Raw genomic sequence first — 24036 nt, 5'->3', positions numbered from 1 at the left:
TAATGTTCACCTCCGCAGTTCTCAAAGTTCATTCCACCCATATTGTGTTTGGTCCCGCTGACCTAACGTCACTTATATTTTCATACACAAAAGATTCTTTTTTTTATAAAAATATGTTTAAAAAAATCATAATCTCTGACAAACTTTCTTCAACTACAGAATTGAGACTAATCATAACATAACTCACATGACACCTACTCCTTATTCATCCCCCATCCATTGCTTTCTTCTTCAAGATACAAAATCATGCACCAACTGTGAAGAACTTATCCTGTACTGGCGACTCCCAGGGTTCACATATTCTAGTTCAGCTCCGGGGATGGCATGCTCGTAAATATCCACCCAAAGTCAAAAACACACTATCACCACCAGATCTTGACCTCTCACCATATGTTGGCTCAACCGTCATGAAAACCAAATAACAAAAAAAAGGTGAAAGAAAAGAGGGAATTCACAGAAGAATTCAAACTGGTTTGTAAAAATGCGTGTGCGAGTTTATGGAAGCCCATGGTGGAAGAAATATAGAAGGAATTCACAGAGAATGATTCCAACTCGTCCTCCGAAAATACAGTGAAAACGTCTGAGATAGAGCGTGTTGTTGCTGATGATGAAGATCGAGCTCAGGAGTTTTCGCAAGACCAGACTATTTAATTTTTAGAGATTTCGAAAGTTTCAATCTAACTTTCCTTGTAACGCAAGTTTCGAGACTAATGCACAATCCAGAATGTTTAATGACTAAGGATGTGAGATGTTATTGAGACGAAAAATTTCAGATTGCTACTGAGGATAAGAAGAGACGTTCGTTCTTTCATATAGAAATCTATAATACGACGTAGCGAAGAAAAACAAATCAAAGAGTTGATCCTCTAAACGGTAACATATTTCTCAAGCATAAAGACATGTAAGTTATGAATAGCACCAAAGATTAAATATTTTATATGGAGGATGATCACTGGTACTTTGACACAGGAGAAACCTTTAAAAGAAGGTATATAAACAAGAACCTTGTATATTGTAGATGCTGTCAGAAGAGTTTTTTTTTTTTTTGCTGTCAGAAGAGTTAAACACACGTATTCTATGATTGTTTATATGTTCAAGCAATTTGAAGAGCGTCGAGAATTTGAATTGCTATCCTCTCTGATTCACTGAGCGACACTGGAGGCAGAAAGAGGTGATATTCTCAGACATTGCAACACCTCTCTCGTCAACCATTTAAAGCATTCGAGGCAGTTCCCAATAAGGTGGTAAGTCAGAAGCCCAATTCTGGAAGATGATATCTATACCCCTAGTTAGAGGCCCATTCAAATTTAATGTTATGTAGCCCAGTTAATCTAAAACTAACTTGCTGAGGAAGCAGAAGCCCTGAAAGCCTATAATCAATCTGTTATGAGAAACCAGATTCGATCTCCGCGCTACGCGCGGATAAGTGTTGAAATTGTTTAGTTCAAGATCATAAGTTTTGGATTTTTTCTGGGTGTGGAGTATTCTATTTCATACAATTATTTGAAATCTGGTGGTTATTATGTGCATGTAATAAAAAAACAAAAAAAAATGAAATGGTTGCTTATATTAACGTAAATAATGTAAGAAAGAGTTTAAGTATTCTGAAGAATAGAGTCTGTGATGTGGTCCATAATAAAAAAATAGCCTGCAATGGACAAAAATTAAGTTAGTTAACTTTATTTAAATTGATACGAAGCAATGGTTGTTAAAAGTTAAAGATACATACTTGCTATAGCTGAATAAGAACTCTTTGTAAGTCTTTAAGTGAATGCACCATCATTTGGTTGATAAGTTGTGTTTTATAAATCTGTTGAAATTTTTTTTATGAGAAGACATTTTAAAATTGGTGGGATTGAGGTATTATAATTTTAATTAAAATATCTATGTGGGGAGAGAAGGCCTTTGAAAATCTCTTTGTAGACAATGTTTTTTACTTTGAGCTGGTGTGAATTTTTGCCTTTAATGATTGTTAATCCCGCTGTGCTTGTAACACGTGAGAGAGCGAGATAAATTTGATCATGAGAGAACACATGTTTAGTCAGATATAGGATGACCTCTTTTAAACTTTGACTTTAGCTTTTGTTGATTCTCATTTCATAACACAATCTGATAGGGAATTGCCGTCGACATAAGGTGAACGGTAGCTTTGTTTCATCATGCAAGAGAACAATCCTTGGGATCAAGACTTCTTTTCCGATGTGTGATCCAGTGATAATTTCTGCCTTCAAGAGGCGATCGCCTATGTAGGTTAGGATCATACGGGTATCATTGCATAATACCTTTCTTTGATTTATGTTTCGTAGAAGCATCATTGGGACACCAACTTTGAAAATGAGCTTGTGCAAAGGCAACCTTGAATATTCCAAGGAATTGAGGTATTCAATCGCATATAATGTATCATTCTGATCTGATCGATGATCGAGTATCTGATATCTCAAAGCTATCATCATATATAATGCGAAAGATACCTCAGACTCTCAGATCAAATGCTTCGCGCGGTCTATACCTTTAAATTTAAAAATTTATCTTTTTACTATTATGTACGTTATTTTGTATTTTAATTTTTAAAAGATAATTTTCATTATTTTGTTTTATTTTTATATAATAATTCAGAGTATGACTTGTTAAGTATGATATTTAATTAATTTTATTTTTCAACAATCTACGTTTAAGCATGATATTTAATTTTGTATATCCAACACAGACTTAATCTTACTCCCTAATATTGAATATAAACATTAATTAGTAAACCCTAAACTTGCAATAGTATTTTACTTTTTTTGATTGACTGTATTTTTAAAGAAGATATCCAATTTAATGTATTCTAAACATTTTTCTTTATTCTTCCATTCTCTTATTAGACAGAAATTAATATTTTAATACCTAATTGAAACTTAAACATTTTTGTTGTTTATTGAAATTTGTTCGATTTGTTGCTCAATGAATTTTGGGGAACCTCAACAATTTTTTTAAAGAAAAATTATGTTCCCAGTCATGAGATATTGCAAATAAGTTTTAGTTTTGTTTTGGTAATAGTAAATATTTATATCAATTTTTTGTGAATCTCTTAGCAAATTGTGTGATATTTTACCCGAAAATCATTGAAAATATTTTCATCCACAACAGAAATCTAAAATTTGAAAGTAATAATTTCATAATTTATTCGTCCCTGTTTGGAAAATACACTCTAGATATTTTTATTCAGGAAACTACACCATGTTACAACTTTTTTTGGAACGTATTTTACGAATACAATTAACTGAAATAATTTTATATTCCTAAACTATAATTGATACATCTAATTATTTCCTAAAGTAAATTTAATTTCTAATATTGCAAGCCGCTTATATAACTTGGTATTCATTTTTGTCAAATATAATTTAGAATAATTATCTAAAAATAATAAAGCTAACTTATTTTCGTGGAGTGTTTGACATAATATTAACATATGTTCACAAATCTGCTGGGAAAGACAAACAATAATCATAGATTGCTCACATGTCAGCAACGTAATCAGTCACGAACTTGTTTGAAACATGTATATACATCTCACTAACTTTTGCCACATTGAACAAAAACAAAACTCAATGTGAGTCCCCTATAAGGAAAGGTTGATCCAAAATCATTGTTCACATTCCAATCAACGAAACATTAAGTCCCGCCTTGTTACCAGTTTAATATTCAACCTTTATTCCGCTTGGATTCTCTGCTGCATATTGGATTACATTTAATGAAATGCCAGATTCAAAATTGAGAGTGTCCATGGTTCCTTGAGCCGTTCAGTGTTTGCACTTTCTAGTTTAGGACGTTGTTCAAGAACACTACTTCAAGTGTTGCAAATCCGTATGTTCCGGATTCCAAAACTCACATTCTCTGTTTTCTAGCTCCTTGGAAAACTCTATTTGGGGAGGAAACGATGGAAATCACAGATACATGACCCTAGAGTTGATATATGTTATTTTTTACCGTAAGAAGTCTCTTTGTTGTGGGTGGGGATAAAAAAATAGTCATGATGGTCAACTTTCAAGTGCTGCTAATAATAGTGCTTGTTCAGGGAATTGACATAACAAAGCTTTTTCCCGACTAAGGATCCTTTGGGAAACACATTGCTTCTGTGAGCTTTGCTATTGTTGATGTAGTAATCACAGTTAAGTTTGCGAGAGAACATTATATTTAAGTTTAAATAATACAATCAAAGATTAAGCTTAATCGTTTACCAATAAAGTTATTTCTTCAACCTTCTTAAGATGGTCGGATCTGGGCTCCCTCCTCACGAGAACATAAACCAGCCTAGGGAGCTCGTAGTTTTCTACATCGTTAAGACCTTTGTTTCCAAGGAAGACCTTTTTCATAGGAGAAACATGAAAAAAATAAACAGATAAATTTGGGAGTAATGTATACACACATCACATATAACAAAATGAAACAGCAAACGCCTCAGAGCATCTCACCTTGATCATGGCACATTATTACCGGGCCAAAGAGTACCGTAGTGGATATTCTAGACTTCTTCAGGAACTGGTGCAGTTTCAACTAAACCATTGATCTTAACCTCGAATTCTTCATGATCTCTCAATGTCCAGGAAGAGAAAATGGAAATGCAATTATGTTCAATAGAGCAGAAACTAATTTGGTATAAAAGAGAGAGCCTCTGCAATCCTAACAAATCAATGAGACAAAGTTAATCTTATTCCTGCTGACCACACGTCAGAAGGAATCCTGCACAAGTTATTTCAGCCAAGAACAGCCCCAAATTATTAGATTTTCCATCCTGAAAGTTCTAATGAGTAGTTCATGCGTGTATCTTTAGCCTCAAGGTAGAAGACTCATATAAGCAAAGCTTTAAAGGAAGATATATATTGTTACACTTGATGTACCTCTGGAGCTCGGAAGCCTTTGGTTCTCCTACACAAACGATTGCTCCCTGCAGTATTGTCCGTGATAATCAATTTGTGGATGTTACATCAATCGGCGAAAAGATTAAAAGTTTCTTGTGGTTGAACTTAAAAAAAAAAAGAATAGGACACTTTGAATATCTGTAGCCCATCAATTATGACCTTGTCTAATCCAAACTTGTAATCTCACCTTATGACGAAAAAAACAAAAACAAAGCTCAATCAGATTTTGGGATTCAAAGCGAGATAAAAAGAAAATTTTGGGCCTTACCAACATCGCGATCTCTGTCCGACTGACCCGATCATAGCTTTTACCCTCTGTCTCTACAAACCAGGAGCGAAAATCATAAACACTGAGACTGCAAATGTGAGCTTAGTTGTTGGTTCAGTACTAAGCATCACTTGCTAAGCAACTCAAGGGTTAATAATTCAGACCATAGGTATCTGCAAAAGAAGCAAATTAATCATTTTTAAGGAATCATACCAAGCTTCCTCATCTGACATTCACGTAAATAGAAGAAAACTCATCAGATGAAAGAAAAACAGTTTTCAAGATCATCAGTTTTTTTTAAAGAGGTGTTCTTACGGTTTCCATCCATTGAAGTTGTGTCCAGTGGAAGTTAGCATTAGACACCTTAGATTTCTTACACACTTGGCTGCACCTTTCTTTAAACCAACCTGGACATATTAAAATGCACTTAATTATTTCTCATTGATTGTTAACATCCTTTGACTTTCTAGATGGTTATGAACATGCAAGTGGAATACGTTTAACATGATTTCAAATTTGGAACTCAAGAAATAGATACAGTACAATTATACGTTTATATCATCTCAGTAGCAACACTTGTCCCTATATCTAGACAACCTGAGTTCATGAATATTCTTTTAGCCGAGTTGTAAGAGCAAATCTTCCAATGGTATTGACAAAAAAACACAATGAAGCCGATTTAACAGAAATAATAAGAAACACTGAAATAAGAATCCATGTCCTAAATTTATTGATATTTTGTGGCAGAAACTAAAACTTAATGAGTCTTTGTAGGGTACAATTCGAGTTTCCAGGATGTGAGTCATTACCGGAAGGCGGAAGCAAGGATGGTCGATTCAAGCACGAGCACTGGTTCGAGCATCTGAAGATGATTTAGTCCTCTCATTTTTGTCTCCCTCCTAGGAGTATTTTATCTAAAGGCTGTTTTTTTTTACTTCCAAATTCAGATGAAATACGTAGGAAGGAAATGAATAAATCATAAATTGAAGGAGACAAAAAAAATTGATGCAGATTGTTTTTACTTACATATCTCAACGATTGTTGTCCCTTCTTCTCTATCGTCCGTCATTGCCGTCCCTGTGAACATTAGTCATAGTTTTGGGTTCAGATGCTTCATGGCTTCCAGATCTAGGCGTCCGAGATTTGTTTCCTGAATTGAAGCTGTGACTCAGATCATCATGGTGAGATGTCGTTGAAACACATGGCGACGGGATATTTTCTGGTGATAAGCTAAGACTATTTCATTGCCATGAATGTATTTTTTGCAGATTAGGTTTTTTAATTTAGGGTGGCTTTAGGTTTTGAGACAGAGATTTATATAAGAGAAGTATCAAGGGGAGATGGACCACAACATTGAAGAATAGCTTTGACAGCGTCATTGATTGAGAAAGTAACGGTAAAAGCATACGTTTGGAGAAGATGAAGTGTCGGGGAGGGGGAGGAAGAGACTCGACCCTGGAAGACGATGAAGCTGTCTGCATAAAAAAGATGGGCTGACTTATAATCAATAGAGCCCAAAATCAATTGTTAGCCCATACGTAACTGTGAGTAGAGCCCATACGAAAGTGACGTGTCAAAACACAATGCTCTGATTGGTTGATTTTATAGAGTGACGTGGATAGCTTAGAATTAGAGAGTATTCTCCTTTTAGTATAGTATAGATTTGACGAAATACGCTGATATATCTTAACAAAAGTAGTTGCTCAAAAAAAAAGAAAATCTTAACAAAAATAATCCTAATCTAAAATATTAAAATCAGTTAGACCTATAAACAATAATGAAAGAATAAAGATATCAAGGGAAACAAAGTTATCAAAGTTTATCTAGAAAATAAAAATTTCTTTAAATCACCATTACATTCGTAGCATGATTTGATATTATGGTCAATTGTTGGGGCTCACTAAAAGACTAATCAAATTTGGAAAGTCACTTACGGAACTCTAATGATATTTTTGCCCTACTTTATCATACTAATATAGTTGACGACGACAAATTATGGTTTGGACAACCTTTTGAATACCTAACCTTTGCAATACGAAAAAAATGCATGATATTAGCTGACAATAGATTATCTTTGTTTCGCCTGTGAGCTATAACAACTAGAAACGTTTTCAATCACCTCTTTAGTTCGGAAGGTTTTTTGTTTCCTTCTTTTCTTTAATCGTTCGTTCAAAGCTTCTCCTTCCTTTCTTTTTACACTCTTTTTCTTGAATCAAAAGTCTAATCCCAAACCTTTACATAATTGTAACTTTGTATGAAAGTGTACATATATACTGTACTCATTGTATTCTACTTGCTATACATGTACATATTATATATCGTAGTCTAAGTCAGCCTCACAGGTGTAGTAAGTAGAATACAATGAGTATATATGTAATATAAAGGAACCTTAAACCTTGGAGAGAATTTTGTACTACATTTCGAAGTCTAACATACATCTTTCAGACTGGTGGAATTTTAAAGAATATCCGGAGAAATTGGTTACACCAATTTGGTATATTCTTTTCTATAGTGTCGATCGACATGAAGATGTTAACGTTTAGTTTGACCAATTGGATACAAGACCGGAAAAATAATGGATGTGAGTAGTAACGCACCAAAAATTTAGGGCTTTAAGTAAAGAGGAAATGCTTTTGTGGGATTAAGAAAATCAAGTTTGATTAAGCGCGCAAGCCAACCCACAATCTCTGCTACAAAATGCCTCTATACGATTGAAGCTCGACCCACGCGTCCACGATCGCACGTCTAAAATTTATAAGATTATAGTTTATACTGTAAAAGACAATAGTATTCTACAAGTGTGGAGATGTATTGCGTTCAATAATTAAAATACCGATCTACGGAAAAAATAGAACGGTGAGAAGATAATTCAGCTGAAATTTAGCCAACTCATTTTAGCAGAAAAAAAGAAGAAGAGGTAGCCAACTCAAAATTGATTATGAACTCTACTCTTGGCATTGACCTTAAGTCCACAAAACGATATCCTTTTTTATAACCAAAAGAACCTTAGATTGTATTTGTCGTATGTACGTATAGCATATTAGCATGGTACTGTATACATGAACCAACTGATTATCAATTATGTTTCTTCAGGTAGATCTAAGAGAAAGAATGTTAATTATAAAACCACTTAATTAGGAGATATACTATTGAAGTCGGTAGATCTGATCATCATGTGTTTTTAGGTCTTGTACCGGCAAATATTGTCCCCGGCACATGACAAATTTCTATAATTGATTACGACTTATTAATTATTATGTTTTCTAATTTTGTAGTAACCTCTATCATAAAAAGCTAACATGGGAGATGTTTATTTGCAAAGAACAGAAATAAATATAGTACACTCTTGCGTGATTATCATTTAATATATAATATTATCGGATAGAATAACATCATTTAATCAAAACACGAATTTTCTTTTGATAAGTATGCAAATTTCATCTACAACATGCGTAATATTCTCCCATTTGTGTACATTTTTACCGTCGCATAATGACCCTTCGTTGTATTCATCATCATTCCCTTTGCAGTCTTATAAGTTTCAATATTATTATATAAAAAGAAAAGAAGTTTCAATATTATTATTTCTCCTTCACTTCTTCATACAGAAATGTACCATAAAGCAAATAATGTAGAGTATATGTCCGAAACTAAATCATTACTCGTATATCAATTAACTCCTTTACCTAAATTACGTTTTGTTTTTTAATTTGCTATCTTCGAAAATTACAAAATCTAAGCAGTTGAAATTATATATTTTTCCATGTTATTAATTAGTAGCCTGGATCAAAACACATAAGATGTCATTTTTAATCTCTCGAGTCTTGACACATGCACGTTACTCTCAAGAAGGAATACAAAACTTAAAATAAAGGTAGATAGTATTGCAATTATCAAAGAACATAGAAGACTCCTTTTATATATAGAAATAAAAGAGGCTTCCATCGGTAATATTCATGAATGAACCATCAATCAATGGATACAAAACAAACTACGAAGCATCTAAAGTATAATACTGCCAGGAAATAGTAGAATAGGATTCCCCAATCTCCATTATGAGTCACGATGTAATATAGCCATTCTTTTATGATGTACTGGTGTTATGGCTCTAATGGTGATATATATCGAACTTTGAAACAAATAAAAAACAAAACAAAGAAACTCGAGATAAGAAAATCAATTAAAATATTCATTAGTAAAACATTTTTATTTTTTTAAATAGCCAATTTGCGTATAACCATACATTTTCCAGTGACTTTTCATTAAAAATTATAAAATAAAAAGAAATAAATATTTATATATATCAAAATTAGTTTACAAAATTAAACCGGTTTACAAAATGTAAAACCAGTTTATTAAATAAAAACTGGTTTATTAAATTAAATCCGGTTTATCAATCCAGCTTCACACATAATAGTTTGTGTAGGTGAGTTCTAGAAGGCAGGAGTATTAAGAAAACACTTTGTACTCATGCGGCAACAGAGTTTTTATTACAAACACACTCATAAAGATGCTTTTAATACCTAGCGCCAAAGACGGAACAAAGCACAACAAGAAAATCAAATACTCCTAGAACAATCAAAACAACATACCCATTTATTCATATCTCTCTCTCTATCTCTCTCTCTCTTCGGACATAACTTAAAATCTGACAAAGAAACGGCCCCATTATATTATTTCGAGGTTTTTTTTGGGTCCACATTTCTAATACAGCAAAGCATCAGAAGATGCCATGAGAGGCTGGTTCATCATATGAAACATGTTCATATTCATCTGATTCACGAGGAAGTCATCAGACTCTGGACCGGTCAGAGGGTTCGGACAAACCCCGTTGGTGTTGTCGAGGAAACCGATGATGTCGTTGAGAGATTGGAGCCGGTGGCTGAGTTCATCGAGCTGAGCTCTGAGAACAGAGTTCTCTGCTTCAACGGCCAAGTAGTGCTGCGTCGTGATGCTGACACTTGTCACGATCTCGCTGTTCTCTTTCTTGAGCTGGTTTACCTGAGCCGTTAGATCGTCCAGGAGCTTCTGTTTCTTCATCCTTGATCTCCTCGCTGACTCACGGTTTGAGAGCATCCTCTTACGTTTCCTCTGCTCCATGAGATTCTCCTCTGACCCGGAAGAGGTTTGAATCGCCGACGAAGTTGTTACCGACGACGACGATTCCATGCAGTAAACAAACAAACAAGCCTCCAAAGAGAAGAGAGATACTAATATTTTTAAAAATGTTTTTTTAGGGTAAATTTCAAGACAGAACAGGAACAATATTGATGACAGATATACGATGAAGAAACAAAAGAAAATATATATTTTTAGAAAACTAGGGTTTGGATATAGTTATAAGAGTATAAAGTATATATGGAAGATTAAAGTTGGAGAGTTTCAGAAACTATGAGACGTAGTAAAGCCAGTAAAGGAAGACAACAGAAAAAGATTGAACGAGATGGGTCCTGCGCCTAACTGTGGAGTTTAGCATAAACCCAGAGAGGAAGATCTCACTGAGTATAATCGGAGACATGTGTCTCAAAGACAAGGAACTGCTGGTTAAGCATCAATGTTTTTTTCTCTCTTTTTTTATAGTGCAATCCCACAAAAGAGATGAGATCTTTGAAAATGAATCTCGAAGCGAGGAAGAAACAATGAGATCAAAAGAAGAAGAAGGAAGGCGAAATTATCGAAGAGAGAAGAGGAGAGAAGGGGGAATGTGAATGGTTTATGAGAATGATTTTATAGAAGAGAAAACGTTTGAGTGTTTGTGCAACTTGACAAGAAGCTAAACATTTGTTTTGATTACATTGGATGAAGATTTTTATTTATTTCTTTCATTACTTTTTTGGAGACATTTTTTTTTTTTTTTTGATTAACCTAGGGTGAGACATTTTTTCTTTACCCTTTAAAAAGGTTTATAAAGGACTATCTACATAAATCCGCAACATTTTCAAAAAAAGAATCTATCAGTTAATTATTTACTTATAATTTAGTCTCCTGTAAAATAAGTCGAAGAGAAATACGAAACTCATTGACAAACGAATTCTCTTCTCAAAGTGCTTATAGAAGTAATCATTTTACTCCTCTCTATATCACAATATGTAGATTTTACTCCCTCCGTCCCACTTTAAGTGGTGTTTTAGGATTTTTATTTTGTCTCATTTTAAATGATGTTCTCACTAATCTAGGTAGAATTTAATATGATTTGAATTTTATGACCAATTATAAAATACTGTATTTTTTTATTATTGGTTAAACTAGTTTTATTTAATGTATTTTTATGTTACCAAGATAAATTACATAAAAATATGTATTTTATTAATCTATGTGCAATAACCTAAAACATCACATAAAGTAGGACAGAGGGGGTAACGTTTTTGCACATCCATTAATGAATTACAGATTTTATTCAATTTTTTTCATTTGTCTAAAACATCAATAATTACAGCTAATACAACTTATAAAAATTCATATTGCAGAATGTAAATGGTCAAAAACATCAAATTATATTTAATTTTTACATATAAATTTGAAAATATCACTTAAATTAAAACAAAAAGATTCTTAAAACATCACCTAAAATGATACGGAAAGACTAATAAATTACTTTTTATAACTGTATGGATCCGGTGATTGATTTTAACTGACTAATTCCACAAGATCCACACTACTCTTGTGATTTAACGTTAATCCCGGTAGCAACATGAAATTTTGAAGCAGAATTCGTATTGGGGACAAAACTCCCTCGAGACCACTAATCCACCATTTTGTGGTTAATTAGTTGATATATTGTTATATGTTGAGATCAAACACGTTTATTTCCTTACACATAAGGATGGCTGGACCCTACTGCTTGAAACATCATTTTGGTACATGCATAGAAAAATTAAGACCGCAAGTAAAAGCTTACACAAAAACTAAAAAGTTTAACTTACCTATTTATTTTTAATAGTAACTGCGTTTTCTTAGGTGTAAAGAAAAAAAAAACAAAGTTCAGATTCTTTTACAAAGAATAATGCAGATTAAAACTTTATTTGTTTTCTCTCGCTTCTTTTTTAATATCCCTAAAAGTAAAAGCTAAGTTGAGGAGGAAAACTATAGTTTAGTTATTTGTTGAATTTTCTGAAATAAATCAAATTTCATGTAACGACAGAAAGGGGAGGAAATAATATTCGTAGAATGTACTATCTATAAATAAACAAATAAAAACCATTGAAGCCAGAATCTGTCTGAAAAGAAATCTATGAAACGCATATAAGTAAAAGTTGAAGACTGCCAACACCAAATAAAATAGCACAAATGAAAAGTAAGCAAATGAAACGCCTGAAAATAGAGGTTACAAACACAAAGGAATCTGTGCTTAGAGTAAAAATTAGTAGAACATGTGTAAGTAGGCAGCAGAAGAAAAGGTGAGAATGACATGTGAGGTCGGGAAGAGAAGTCTCCAGAGTCAATACAGCTGTTTCATTTTCTTATTCTACTCAAATTATATTTCAAAAATGTATACGTATAAATTAATTATTCGAATGCTAGGATGACAGGTTCGCAAAGTATATATGCTAATTAAAAAAAGAACATATATATATATATTAATCAATGTATTTCCACTGTAGTGATATATATATATATATATATTTTTTGATATATACTCGTATTTTCTCTCTAAAAGTTGTCTTGCAAAACTCACTTTACGATCAAAATCATTACCCTTATTTCTTTTTCAAAGTTAATATTTCTGGAAAGTGTCGAAGAGATCCACTGAACCAGCTCACTTCCCAAAACGTTGCATGAATTTCAACAAACACATTAAGTGTCCGAATGGAGGAGCGGGACAAGTGCAGTTCTCCCGCCATATGCAGTTCTCCCCAGTAGCGAATGTAAGATTATATTTTAGTGGGGGCAATCTATATAAACTTTAAAAATATAGGTAGAAAATGTTATTTATTAAAAGTTAAATAACTAAAATTTAGGTGTATTTAACAAAAAAAAATTTTTTATGAGGCACTTGCTACTATGTTGCTCAACGTAGGTTCACCGATGGTTCTCCCGCACTGCTTGATCTGCAATGTTTGGACTGCTTTTACCATTCAAAGCCTAACTCTAGCTGCACTACTAAATAAAAACAGTAAAAAATGTCAATAGTCTTTGCATTATCATTGATGATATTGATGTTTCTCCAGACTTACCAAACGCCTCTCCAAAATCCTGAAAAGAATCTGAGGAAGTACATGTTTGTCCATTTACTGCACGTTCACGGTTCACTTGATTACAATTTTGATTTACGTTTAAATTGAATATTTTAAACCCCTAAGTACAATTATTATTTCCACTAGTTCTTACAGTGCCTACTGACCTTAGTAGAAACATCGTTTGGCCTTTGAAGTAAACAAATGTTTGAAGCGTTCATGTGTTAATAATAATTACTTCCTCCTAGTTAGCAAAAAAATAATTACTTCCTCTATGTTTTTTTTCTCATAACTTTTTGTGTATTTCTTTATCTCTAATCTCTAATAATTTACATATAAAGCTGGTAGAGAGACCCAAAATAGAAGAACATCTATTGATTTGGTTGGTTTGATCTCCTTTTAATGTTGCTTGAAACCAAATTCGTTTGGCAACACAATTAGTCTTGGTATATATCAAATTTCATATATACAGAATAATGAATATCGACTGACATGGTGTTTTATTTTCCCTTATAAATAGTTATAAATACTGTAAAAATAAAAGGAAAAGTAAATTGTTGCAAGAAAAATATGATCCACAAATATCATGGAAGGTACATATTATGCCTACGCAAAAAAACAGAACCAAAGAACCGAACTGAATTGAGAAATTGAATTGGAACCGAAATATCCGAAACTAAAATCAGACTGAAACTTTCAAATACCCAAATGTTTTTTTCTCAGAAAATTATATATAACATAACTAAATATATTTTATAATTTAAAAATCTATCAAAAGTATCTAAATTTTTTTAAGAAAACTAAATTATTTTAAAGTATATGAATCCGAAAGTATTCGGATATTATAAGTAATCCGAAATATCTAAGATATTTATCGTAATTATCCTAATTATTTGATATCTTACCTGAAATATAGATATTTAATCTGAATTATCCGGATTACCCGAAATAATTGAATCGTAACTGGAACCGAATGTGAACCAAATTTTGTTTAGAGTATTTTTCGGTTCCTACTTTTACTATCCGAATCCAACCGAACTCGAAACTACCTGAACTGAACGAACCGAAAATAAGTTAACTAGTAAATGTAGGGATAAATGGATCTTCTGATTCCTTACCTAAATAACCCGATTTCCAAAATAATCGAACGGAACCGATATCCGAAATGTCGTGGGTTAGTCCATATATCTTTGGTGGGGACTAACCAAAAGAAAGACCACGAAAGAGAGAGGACCAAAGGAAATAATTAAAGGCGAAGGCGGAAAAGGGAAAACAAAAATCAGATTTGTGTTCTGTCTTTGCAATCAATGACGAGCAACAAACCCTACATCTATATTGTTTTACTTAAAAAAAATCCAAAGCTCCATCACGTTTAATTTAAGTTTATGGGACTAATATGTTACATATGGTTGATATAATACAAACCCATTGATTAAGTGTATTAACCTTCGATCTCGTGGGTCACAAGAAATGTCAAAGAGAGATTGGAACACACTCACACAATCAATGTCACAGACAAAATAAAAACCCAAATAGTTTCACTTCAGATAAATGTGTACAAGTCTGTCGCTTTTAAGATGAATCTATTCCTCATTATAAAAAATAGAAAATCACAAACAAATTAGTTTGATTCAGCCCCTTCCTTTAATCATCTCATCTTGTCTCCTTTCACCACTTCAGAACCCGAAAAACTGGAAATATGCAAAACTGGTATTATAAAGAGAACACAATAATATGGCAAGTTAAAATAGTAATTGATGTTTGGTTCTTTTTTGTAAACTTCTTTTTTTTTTTATGTTTGGTTCTTACCTTCTTCTTTTTCTTCTTCTTTTCAATGTATGCTAAAATCTCCTTCTGGCCCACAAGAGTTTCTTCCAAAGCCTAAACCAAAAAAAAAATTCCGCATTTTAATTTTTAGGTTAACAATCATACTATTTTTTTTCCTGAACGTTTCTAGTAGTTTATAAGGTTTGTTTTACCTTCTTGGTCTCAGTCAACTCTTGCTCAAGTACTTGAACACGGTTAAGTGCCGCCTGAAGTTTCTCCTCTCTTTCAGTGTCAACATTAGCCGGTTTCATGTCAAGGAACATGCACTTTTCTTCCAGCTCGGCCATACGTTTCACCATCAACATATACTCTGAGCTCGAGACGGTTGCTGCAAATTGAGCTTGGTTATGCTTAGACATAGAATCCTCATAACAAACTGAGTTTCCATATAAAGCAGCCTCGGTGAGTTTGCGTGGTACGTCTTTTGAAAGCCTAACCATTGCAACAATTCCCATCACAAAGGCCATGACCCCTCCCACAAGTAATCCATCCCCTTTCTTTGGTGCACCCTTCCTCACGTAGCACTCTAACCCTATAGAAACTTTAGTACGCGCAGAAGACAACATAGCTCTTCTTAAATGGAGCAGAAAATGTGAGATGTATGTATTATATACCTTTAGAGACTGGAAAATTTTCGATTTTCTGATTTTTTGTAGGCCATTCCACCATGGACTTGTCAATGGTTGCAACTTGCTTCTCAATAACATTGTCTTCATCCATTTTCTTACTGTTTCTCTCAAGACTCTGCGACATTAATGGAGGATCTCAGTATAAGCTTACCCTAGAGTAGTAATTAGCTGATTTAAATTGTATTGTGTTTCTTTAACTTACTTTTTGGAATGGAGTTGATCTTCCTTGGTCAACATGCTTGAGTTCATCTTCTGAAATTGGTGAGCACTTGGATTCGCGGTTTATAGCCATCTGATTCCAGTTTAAAATATGTTTTTGTATGTATCAGGTTCAAGAAATTAATAGTTTAGTTAAACTAAATATCAGTGTCTAGTTAAGAAATTTGTAAATCGTTAATTACCTTCAGAACCTCAGGATCATTCCATGGACCTTTGTCTGAACGCATACAACCTCCCTTGTCTTCACAAGTGCAAGCGCCTCCAAAGAACTCTGGCAACTCACTGTTTACAATACAAAAATAATAATGCATATGCAAGTTTTTATAGCTAAACAGAACTTATATTTAATGATTTTTACCTAGCATCGATGACTTCAAGCAATTTGCTATGATATTTGTTACCAAGAACATGAATCTTTGCAGTGGTCTTGGGATCAAGAAACGACTTAACTGTGCTCCACAAGAGCCGGAACCCGGAACCAGCATTGATGATGAACATTCGGTTCAACGTCTACAAGAAAATTCCGAACTCAACAACTTTAAGATCTTGGTGTATTTACATTTATATATATAGTATGTAAGTTTTTCAAAATTTATAGAATCTTTACCTCAGGATAATTGTCATTGTCAATCTTGAGAAGCCTTTGAAGAAGCTCTCTCGCGGATTTGCTGAAGTTCTTAAGTCCCTAATCACTCGGAACAAATCACACATAGTTTTAGAGATTTGAAAATTTAACATATGGTATTCAGATCCATGTAGGATGGATTTATCGTATATATACCACGCCTTGGACGTCAAGAATAGTTGTGCTCTGATCAATGTGCTTTTTGGCAGCGACAGAACAAGCAGGGAACTTGATCTTGAAAGTCTTCTCGAACTCTTTGACATGATATTTCACGTACCGGTCCATTGTTGTCACTTGAAGCAGCTTGTTAGCATCGATTTGACCTAATCTCTCAATGTATACTGGCCTGCCTTCCTTGTCTACTCCATGATAGCCTTGAGGGTAATGCTTCATGACTTCATCGATCTCTTCGAACTCAAATTCCTTCATCATAATCAGAAATATACATTAATTTATAGAACTTGTCAAAGAATCACCAACATGAGATAAGAGTTGGATCCAAAATGCTCCCATATTTAAGCAAAGAGTTCACCTCGATGATTGTATCAGCGCCGAAGTCTTTCCTCCATTGAATCATGTCACTCCACATTTGCTTAGCTTTCTCAATGTCAAACTTTCTTGCCCTCAGGAATCTGTTTTGTGTTCAATATAAAATTTTAAATATTCTGGATGATCCATGTTTTCTGATTATGACAAGAAGATCATATAAGAGGGACCATGAATCACACTGTATCAATTCTACTAACTCATTTTTTCATTCTGTCAACTGCTGTTTTAAAACTTGTGGTGTATTAAATATTTTATACTGATTAAAGTATACTAAACTAACCAAACGGAGAGGTTGACTAACAGCGTCTAGTGATGTCTCTATCTACCACTTAAAAGTCAAAACTACGCTAATAAAATATGTTATCATATTTATATTTCTAGTTGGCGTTTACGTGTTTTTTCCGTGATAAATCGATTATTCTAAATATGTTTTTATGAAGAAATATTTTGCATACAGTATATTAACGATTGCGGAAAAAAAAATTAACTTTGCAATTTGTGTCTTTCTCTTAACACAATTTTCTAACCTGCAATAACAAATATGGTAATCTAAGATTCGTTGTATGATGGTTGATATTTATATATACTTTGACCTATTTTTTTCCCAGTAACTCTAGTCCAACCAAGCTTAACAGGTTTAAAATTTCTAATCTTATCAACTAATAGTCAAGTCTAGAATGCAAAGATTTTTTTAATGATTATTCACGCCATTAATGTCATCAATATGGTAAGAAATAAAGAGAGATTGACTGGTAATTAAAAAAGAAGAAGTGTATACCGAAGCATCATATGGAGATCATCGAGATTAGAGGGCAAGAGCTCGTCAAGGACAAGAGCTTGACGAAAAGCATCAAGAGATTGAAGGTCTTCTGCATCGATGTCGTCTTCAATGGTTACGCACATGACTTTGCTGCTGCTTTTTCTACCTTTTTTCGAGAATGAGTTCTTGAATCTGTTCGATGCGTTTATTGCTTTCTTCTTCAGCGAAGACATCTTGGCTATCTTCTTCTCCTCCTCTGACATCTCGATTTCTGATATCAACACGTTCTATTTGCATTAGTCTAAAGAAAACATTACATGATCTAAGACAATAATTAAAATCAGGACTAACCAGGTTTGGTCTCAGCCATGGTTAGATGATCTTAAAGCACTCTGTTTCACACGGCAATTGAATACCTGCGCGACAATATTGTCAAGATCATTTTAAAAAGAAGTTTAGATCAAACTGTATGAGAAATGTCAGATGAATCTAAAGAATCAAGATGATTTATAAACCAAAACGTGTTTTATCATCAACAAAAATGAGAAAGCTTAAAGAGATGAATTGAGAGAGTTTTTTGTTTTGTTTTTTGTTTACCTTATTGGAGAAGAGTGTTTGGGGAGAGGTAAGGGAGGTTGAAGATAAACTACTTCATAACATGTAGACAACTCTTTTAGTTCTCTGATTCTATCAACTTATATATTGACATGGTCCTAGACTTTTTGAATCATATCTACACTTTTAAAGAAAAAAATCTAACTTTACAAAAATACTTATAATAGAGTTGTAAATTAATGAGCAATGATCATTCGCCTAGAAGTAAATAAATTAAACATAGAGAAAAGCGTGTTTTTGTATTAGGGGAAGTGCGGTCCACTACTTGAACATTTTATGGATGTTAAAAAATCTTGACTTCAACCAAAGTAGTGGTCTATTGTAACTTGCAAGATTTATCTACCAAATTAAATACATACAGTGAGTTTGGTTTAGAAACATCAAACAGAAAATATTTGTTTTTTTTCTTAGAAAACAAAAATATTTAACAATTTACAAAGAATCTTATTATTTAAAAGAAATAATGGCAAATATAGACACAAGTAGCTATTGTGTAAACAATATAATATCCCATGACCACATGGCTATATTCCTCCATAAACGGTGCTGAGATGCATAATGGTTTGTTTGTTCAAATATATCATTCAACAATTATAAGTTTGGAGAGAGCTGGTCTATAACATTGTACAACAAGCCAAACTTCGATCTAATGATAAGTGATACACCTGACAAACAATCTAAACAATATTTTCTCAAAAATCTTATATCATATTTTATGTTTAAAATTTAAAATCTGCAGTCGTTTATCCATGCTATAATATACACAGTCTGAATCCAATATGTGGTAGTAATAAAATTGTTCTGAAGTTGGTAGTAATACACTTGGAGGAATCGGTTTGATGCGTTCTTACAGAAAATCGTAGACGAGAAACGTGCAGGTAAATTTTCATCCTCCCTCCGCTGTGGTTTTTGGCTACCCTTGAAAGAAAGAGAGAAACTATGTGTATGGGAGAGGTCAAGTTTTACAGTAAAAAAAGGAAGATAACTTATAGTTGTAAATCACTTGTAACTTATTACTCAAACTCAAGTTTTAAGAAATATTATTAGGCTCATAAAGCAATCATACATGGAAACATATTGATATGCTACATGAAATAGGAGAAAAAAGACAAGGGTTCCCATTTATTTCCATTCAGTAAACTCTTTAACACAAAGACCCCATGGGGATGCAGCTTCTTGCCTCTTCTTTTCCGCCTCGATCAAAGAGATTTCTTCTTCTTCCAAAAGGTCCAAAAGATGGCGTCTTGCCTCTTCTTGAAGTAGAAACAACTGCACACACACACAAACACACAGATACATGAAAAAAAAAAGATAAAAAAAAAACCTGAGGATGCTGCTTGCTTGCTTAATTAGCTACCTCTTTTCTGTGCTCTTCACTCTTGAGATGAGTGATGAATTCGTCACATACTTCGTATACATCATCGCATATGTAGCAAATGCAGCGAGGTTCGTAATCACATGTGTATAATAAAGTTTCTTGAGCCAAATTATCAGTCAATAAAGTTTCCCAAACAAACTGTTTGGCAAACACGTACTCAAACAGTTCGCCAATAAATTTTAGTTCGTCATGAGGTGCAAGTAGGCGAACACCTTTTGGAAATGCAACAAAAGTAGTGTGCCCAAAACTCCGAAAACGCCAAGGATCAAGCAGTTTCTGATCACCCGAGATGATCATTACGTAACCCGGAGGATGTGGGTTGCTAAAGTCATCACCAAACCAGTCGTCCATAAATAACATTAAGCCTTTGGGGTTTTTTGCTATACAATCTGTTTATCTCCATTCAAATGATTCATTAGTATGGTCCATAAATAACATTAAGCCTTTTAGTGTCTAAACAAACAAAACTCTCATTTTCATCCAAATGGCTCATCCAGATGGAAAAACAAAGAGAGGAAGGCTCAGATCAGATAAGAGACTCTCTAATTAATTTAATTAGACTAAACAGGATTGATTTGATTTCGATTTTACTAACCGCAGGGGGAGTGAGTAAGAATGATCCCAGAGGAAGAGATCTTTTCCAAGAGGTCAATAGAGATGTATTCTAGGTTGCCCATGGCATAGATGGTGACTTCAGTATGAAAACCAATCTCCTCCTCCACGGCAGATTCTATACACGGAAGGACCCAACGAGGGTCAAAACCAGCCGGAAGAGGACACGTGTTCAAGTCCCACCACACTCCCGTTTTTTTTGACACATCACCTAACCAACCATTTAAAATCAAAATCTAATCTAGGGACGGAAAAAAATCACAAATAAATTAATTGAATCCATAAAACTACTGACCTCCTCCTCCTCCTGCCTTCTCGCAACAACGAATTTGATCCCTTCTGCAACGTTGATTCAAGAGAGAGAGAGAGAGGAGATCGGCCTTAGCTTTGCCCCATCTGTTGGAGAATCGAATCTCGCTGGGTCCTCTTGGGTTCGAATTTGGGAACAGAGATGGCGCCGCCAAAATTCGGGTGTTGAGTTTCAACGACATTGAGCGAGCGAGAGAGAGAGAGGAAGGAGATCGACTTTCTTTTTTTTTTTTCTTGGTCAACGAAGGAGATCGACTTTCAGAACTTGATCCGTTTTCAAATTGATCTGAAGAGAGATCTATATTATTATCAAAACTTGTGGGCCTATCTAATGGGCTATATAAACTTATGGGCTAGCCATAGATTTCTTATTTAATTATATTATCATAATAAGATTTATAATCCATTAATTAAGAATTTTTTTTAATTTGTACTATATAAAAATTGAAACTATAAGTCAAACTGCCGATTATCATGTTAATTTTTTATTTCTAAATATGTTAATATTACCAAAAATCACTAATTTCAAAATAAAATGTAAATCAATATCAAATATAAAAAACTTACAAAAGTAAAAATTATTTAGAAGTTAACTTAATACACAACTAATTTTTATAAATTAACGTAAATATAAAAGACAAAATATATAATAATAATTTATTTTTAAAAATTGAAGAAAATAATTATAAGTAAACAAATTGAGGAGCATGTTTCGAGTGGGAAAGAGTTGGCGAGGAACTTGTGGACATGACCGAAGACAAATGAGCGAGTACCTTTCAGTTCCAATATAACTGCTTGCACCTTGTGAAGTCTATATCGGTCGGCCAATTATGATACTTGAAATATGTATTAGTTAAAATGAAAAAAGAAAAACAAACCAGACTTGGAAATCTTTTTAGTTGTACAAGATCAAAGTATTCAGCATAATAATAAACTATACTATATAAAAGTTGAGATTATAAGTCATTAAGGACGTCCACGTAGATTTAAAACTTCCAACTGTAATATAACAAATCAACATTTTTGCTTGCTATTTCTAAAAATGCCAATATTACCAAAAATTATTTATTTCAAAATAAAAATAAATAAACCGAAGACAAAATTTAAAAAATCAAAACATATCTTTAAATACAATAATACCTGTTAATAAAAATGTATATTATCAAAAAAGTAGGCTAATGAAAAAATTATTAGTTTTAAAAATGTCATGATTTCCAAATGTATGCATATTAACAGAAAATAGAAGTTTTAATACTTAATATCGATATATAATTATTAGATTTAAAAATCAAAATTTCAAAAAACAAAACATATTACCTGTTAATAAAAACGCATATTATCTAATAAAGTTGGTCAATAATAAAATTATTAGAAGAAGTTTTAATACTTAACTTCAATATTTAATTATTAGATTTAAAATTCAAAATGTTTAAAGTCAAAACATATCTTTAAACGTTAATTTAATTTAATTTTTAAATGAAACCATTTTTTAAAAAGTTGAGATAGTTGAGACCCTTATTATGATTTTGTTGATTTAATAATTTGTTATTTCAACTTGATTTTATTTTGAGGTTTCATTTAATAAATGCTTTCAAATAATTAATAATATGAAATGTTTTTTGGAAAGATATGGTGCAAATATTTAGGAAACAAAATTTTTAAAAAACTGAAGAACTGAATTATATTAAATACTCTTTAATGTAATTGAAAAATAATATTTTTTGTCAATTGCAAATACCGCGGAAAAAAATAAAGACAATTTTATAATTACTTGAAAATTTAGGGGAAGATTCATAAAAATGCATCTACTTTAATAGTATAGATATCTATATATAATTATTATATTTAAAAATCAAAATTAAAAAAACATATTACCTGTTAATAAAAATTTATGATTATTAGATTTAAAATTAAAAAATTTAAATGTCAAAACATATCCTTAAATAATATACTACATGTTTATAAAAATTATGTCATTTAAGTATAATAATTTCAAAGTATCGTCTATATCAAAAAATGAAAAACTGAATTTAAAGTAGTTGAATAACATAAACTAAAACATCTAAAAGGGAAATTCACTAAATATATAAAATATAACTTTATATATATGTAGTATGGGTAACTATAAATAATTTTCCGAAGTTTTATAAGTTATCAAGATTTACTTTGAAAAAGAAAAAGATATTGAAAAGAGATTACATAATAGTCGTTTCTGCCACTTCTTTTGTTTTCAATCATCTTAGAAAAAGTTTTTATAAGATTAAAATTCTTGTTAGAGTGGTTCACTTATAGGAAGCACGTAACATCAATAAGGGTGGTTTGCTTATGCATGGGTTTCGAGTTATTTCTTATTGATCAAAAGGTATAAGAAAATTATTTAGACATTTTTAATTTAAAATTTAGTAAGCACGACATATTGTTTGTTTGACATAAATTTTTATAGGGAACAACAATCCACACCTTCATACCAGCTAATCAAATCGAATAGAGTGCTATGAAGAGAATTTAAAGGCTGGTGTAATCTAAAAAATTAAGAACTTTTTGGTCATCAACAACAAAATAATTTATAAAGTAACTTCTCACAAGTTCTTAATTTAGTTCACTCAGAAAAGAATTTCTGCACCCACAGATCATAATGGCCATGATATTGAGAGGCAAAACTTTAGCAATTGTTCTTATGCTGAGTTCAATGAAGCGGTCAACAAGAACGGATATATATATGGTAAAAAAATTACTGTTGTCCATATTAAAAGTATATAATTTTATCATCAGGTTCTTATGATTTAACAATTTTACATAGATGTCTTTGGAAAGCTTGTTCTCGTCAACATTAAAAACTTCAACAATAGTGTGACTAACAAGAGAATAGACATTCACTTGCAATTAAAAGAGTGAGCATGTTTTTCCATGAGTTCATAATAGTCTAATCTCAAATACATTGTTTACTCACCATCTTATTAAAAATTAGTATTTCCAATATTATATTAAAAACGAAATTAATATTCTATATATAACTTAAAATAACAAAATAAATATTATCATTTACAACTTGCTTTAAAATGTTGTTTGTTATAGTAAAATGTAAAAAACAAATGTAAAAAAACTATTGTCCACAGAGAGCATCCATATAGGAATTAAAACCACCAATATATTATTTAATAAAATCATAT

At 32.4% G+C, this 24036-nt stretch overlaps 3 protein-coding genes and 1 long non-coding RNA gene across 14 annotated transcripts; all 4 read right to left on the bottom strand.

Annotated features, from left to right (window-relative positions):
• Positions 1 to 4061: 4061 nt before the first annotated feature.
• Positions 4062 to 6633, bottom strand: LOC108836587 (uncharacterized). 10 transcript variants are annotated; one of them, XR_008942823.1, is made up of 8 exons: positions 6196 to 6631; positions 5979 to 6090; positions 5485 to 5576; positions 5170 to 5342; positions 5031 to 5088; positions 4881 to 4927; positions 4455 to 4722; positions 4062 to 4346 (listed from the first exon to the last, which is right to left on the bottom strand). It is a non-coding gene; the product is annotated as an uncharacterized LOC108836587 (long non-coding RNA). The 10 variants fall into 10 exon arrangements; XR_008942821.1 differs by having other exon boundaries at positions 5061 to 5088; XR_008942824.1 differs by having other exon boundaries at positions 4455 to 4662; positions 6196 to 6630.
• A 2985-nt stretch (positions 6634 to 9618) lies between these two features.
• On the bottom strand, positions 9619 to 10915 carry LOC130508383 (bZIP transcription factor 11-like). The gene has a single exon (XM_057003871.1). The coding sequence runs from the start codon at positions 10336 to 10338 to the stop codon at positions 9874 to 9876; it is 465 nt and encodes a 154-aa protein (XP_056859851.1). The 5' UTR covers positions 10339 to 10915; the 3' UTR covers positions 9619 to 9873.
• A 3899-nt stretch (positions 10916 to 14814) lies between these two features.
• LOC130508381 (phosphatidylinositol/phosphatidylcholine transfer protein SFH1-like) lies at positions 14815 to 18707 on the bottom strand. Of its 2 annotated transcripts, none has more exons than XM_057003869.1 (13): positions 18550 to 18707; positions 18304 to 18368; positions 17971 to 18223; positions 17176 to 17275; positions 16800 to 17066; positions 16626 to 16703; positions 16377 to 16528; positions 16201 to 16300; positions 16002 to 16091; positions 15785 to 15914; positions 15323 to 15696; positions 15153 to 15224; positions 14815 to 15034 (listed from the first exon to the last, which is right to left on the bottom strand). In XM_057003869.1, the coding sequence occupies exons 2-13, from the start codon at positions 18320 to 18322 to the stop codon at positions 15020 to 15022; spliced, it is 1650 nt and encodes a 549-aa protein (XP_056859849.1). In that variant the 5' UTR covers positions 18323 to 18368; positions 18550 to 18707; the 3' UTR covers positions 14815 to 15019. The 2 variants fall into 2 exon arrangements, with proteins under 2 accessions (XP_056859849.1, XP_056859848.1); XM_057003868.1 differs by having other exon boundaries at positions 15323 to 15702; positions 18550 to 18704.
• An 886-nt stretch (positions 18708 to 19593) lies between these two features.
• LOC130508382 (uncharacterized) lies at positions 19594 to 21134 on the bottom strand. Its single transcript, XM_057003870.1, has 4 exons — positions 20853 to 21134; positions 20541 to 20768; positions 19925 to 20334; positions 19594 to 19836 (listed from the first exon to the last, which is right to left on the bottom strand). The coding sequence occupies exons 1-4, from the start codon at positions 21046 to 21048 to the stop codon at positions 19690 to 19692; spliced, it is 981 nt and encodes a 326-aa protein (XP_056859850.1). The 5' UTR covers positions 21049 to 21134; the 3' UTR covers positions 19594 to 19689.
• Positions 21135 to 24036: the final 2902 nt, after the last annotated feature.

This window comes from Raphanus sativus, chromosome 2 (genome assembly GCF_000801105.2).
Source record: "Raphanus sativus cultivar WK10039 chromosome 2, ASM80110v3, whole genome shotgun sequence".
NCBI lineage: Eukaryota > Viridiplantae > Streptophyta > Magnoliopsida > Brassicales > Brassicaceae > Raphanus > Raphanus sativus.
The sequence above is the reverse complement of the archived record's forward strand: the minus strand, read 5'-3'. Positions and strand labels throughout refer to the sequence as shown.

Bases quoted from the DNA above. Each gene is read 5' to 3' on its own strand.
- LOC130508382 (XM_057003870.1), bottom strand. From the start codon at position 21,048: ATGTCGTTGAAACTCAACACCCGAATTTTGGCGGCGCCATCTCTGTTC. The intron at 20,335-20,540 runs GTTAGTAAAATC...GGAGATAAACAG, and splicing joins TCTTACTCACTCCCCCTGCG to ATTGTATAGCAAAAAACCCC. The intron at 19,837-19,924 runs GTAGCTAATTAA...GTGTGTGTGCAG, and splicing joins GTGAAGAGCACAGAAAAGAG to TTGTTTCTACTTCAAGAAGA.
- LOC130508383 (XM_057003871.1), bottom strand. From the start codon at position 10,338: ATGGAATCGTCGTCGTCGGTAACAACTTCGTCGGCGATTCAAACCTCT.
- LOC130508381 (XM_057003868.1), bottom strand. The intron at 17,276-17,970 runs GTATACACTTCT...AACACAAAACAG, and splicing joins GATCTCCATATGATGCTTCG to ATTCCTGAGGGCAAGAAAGT. The intron at 15,225-15,322 runs GTAAAACAAACC...TTTTTGGTTTAG, and splicing joins AGTTGACTGAGACCAAGAAG to GCTTTGGAAGAAACTCTTGT.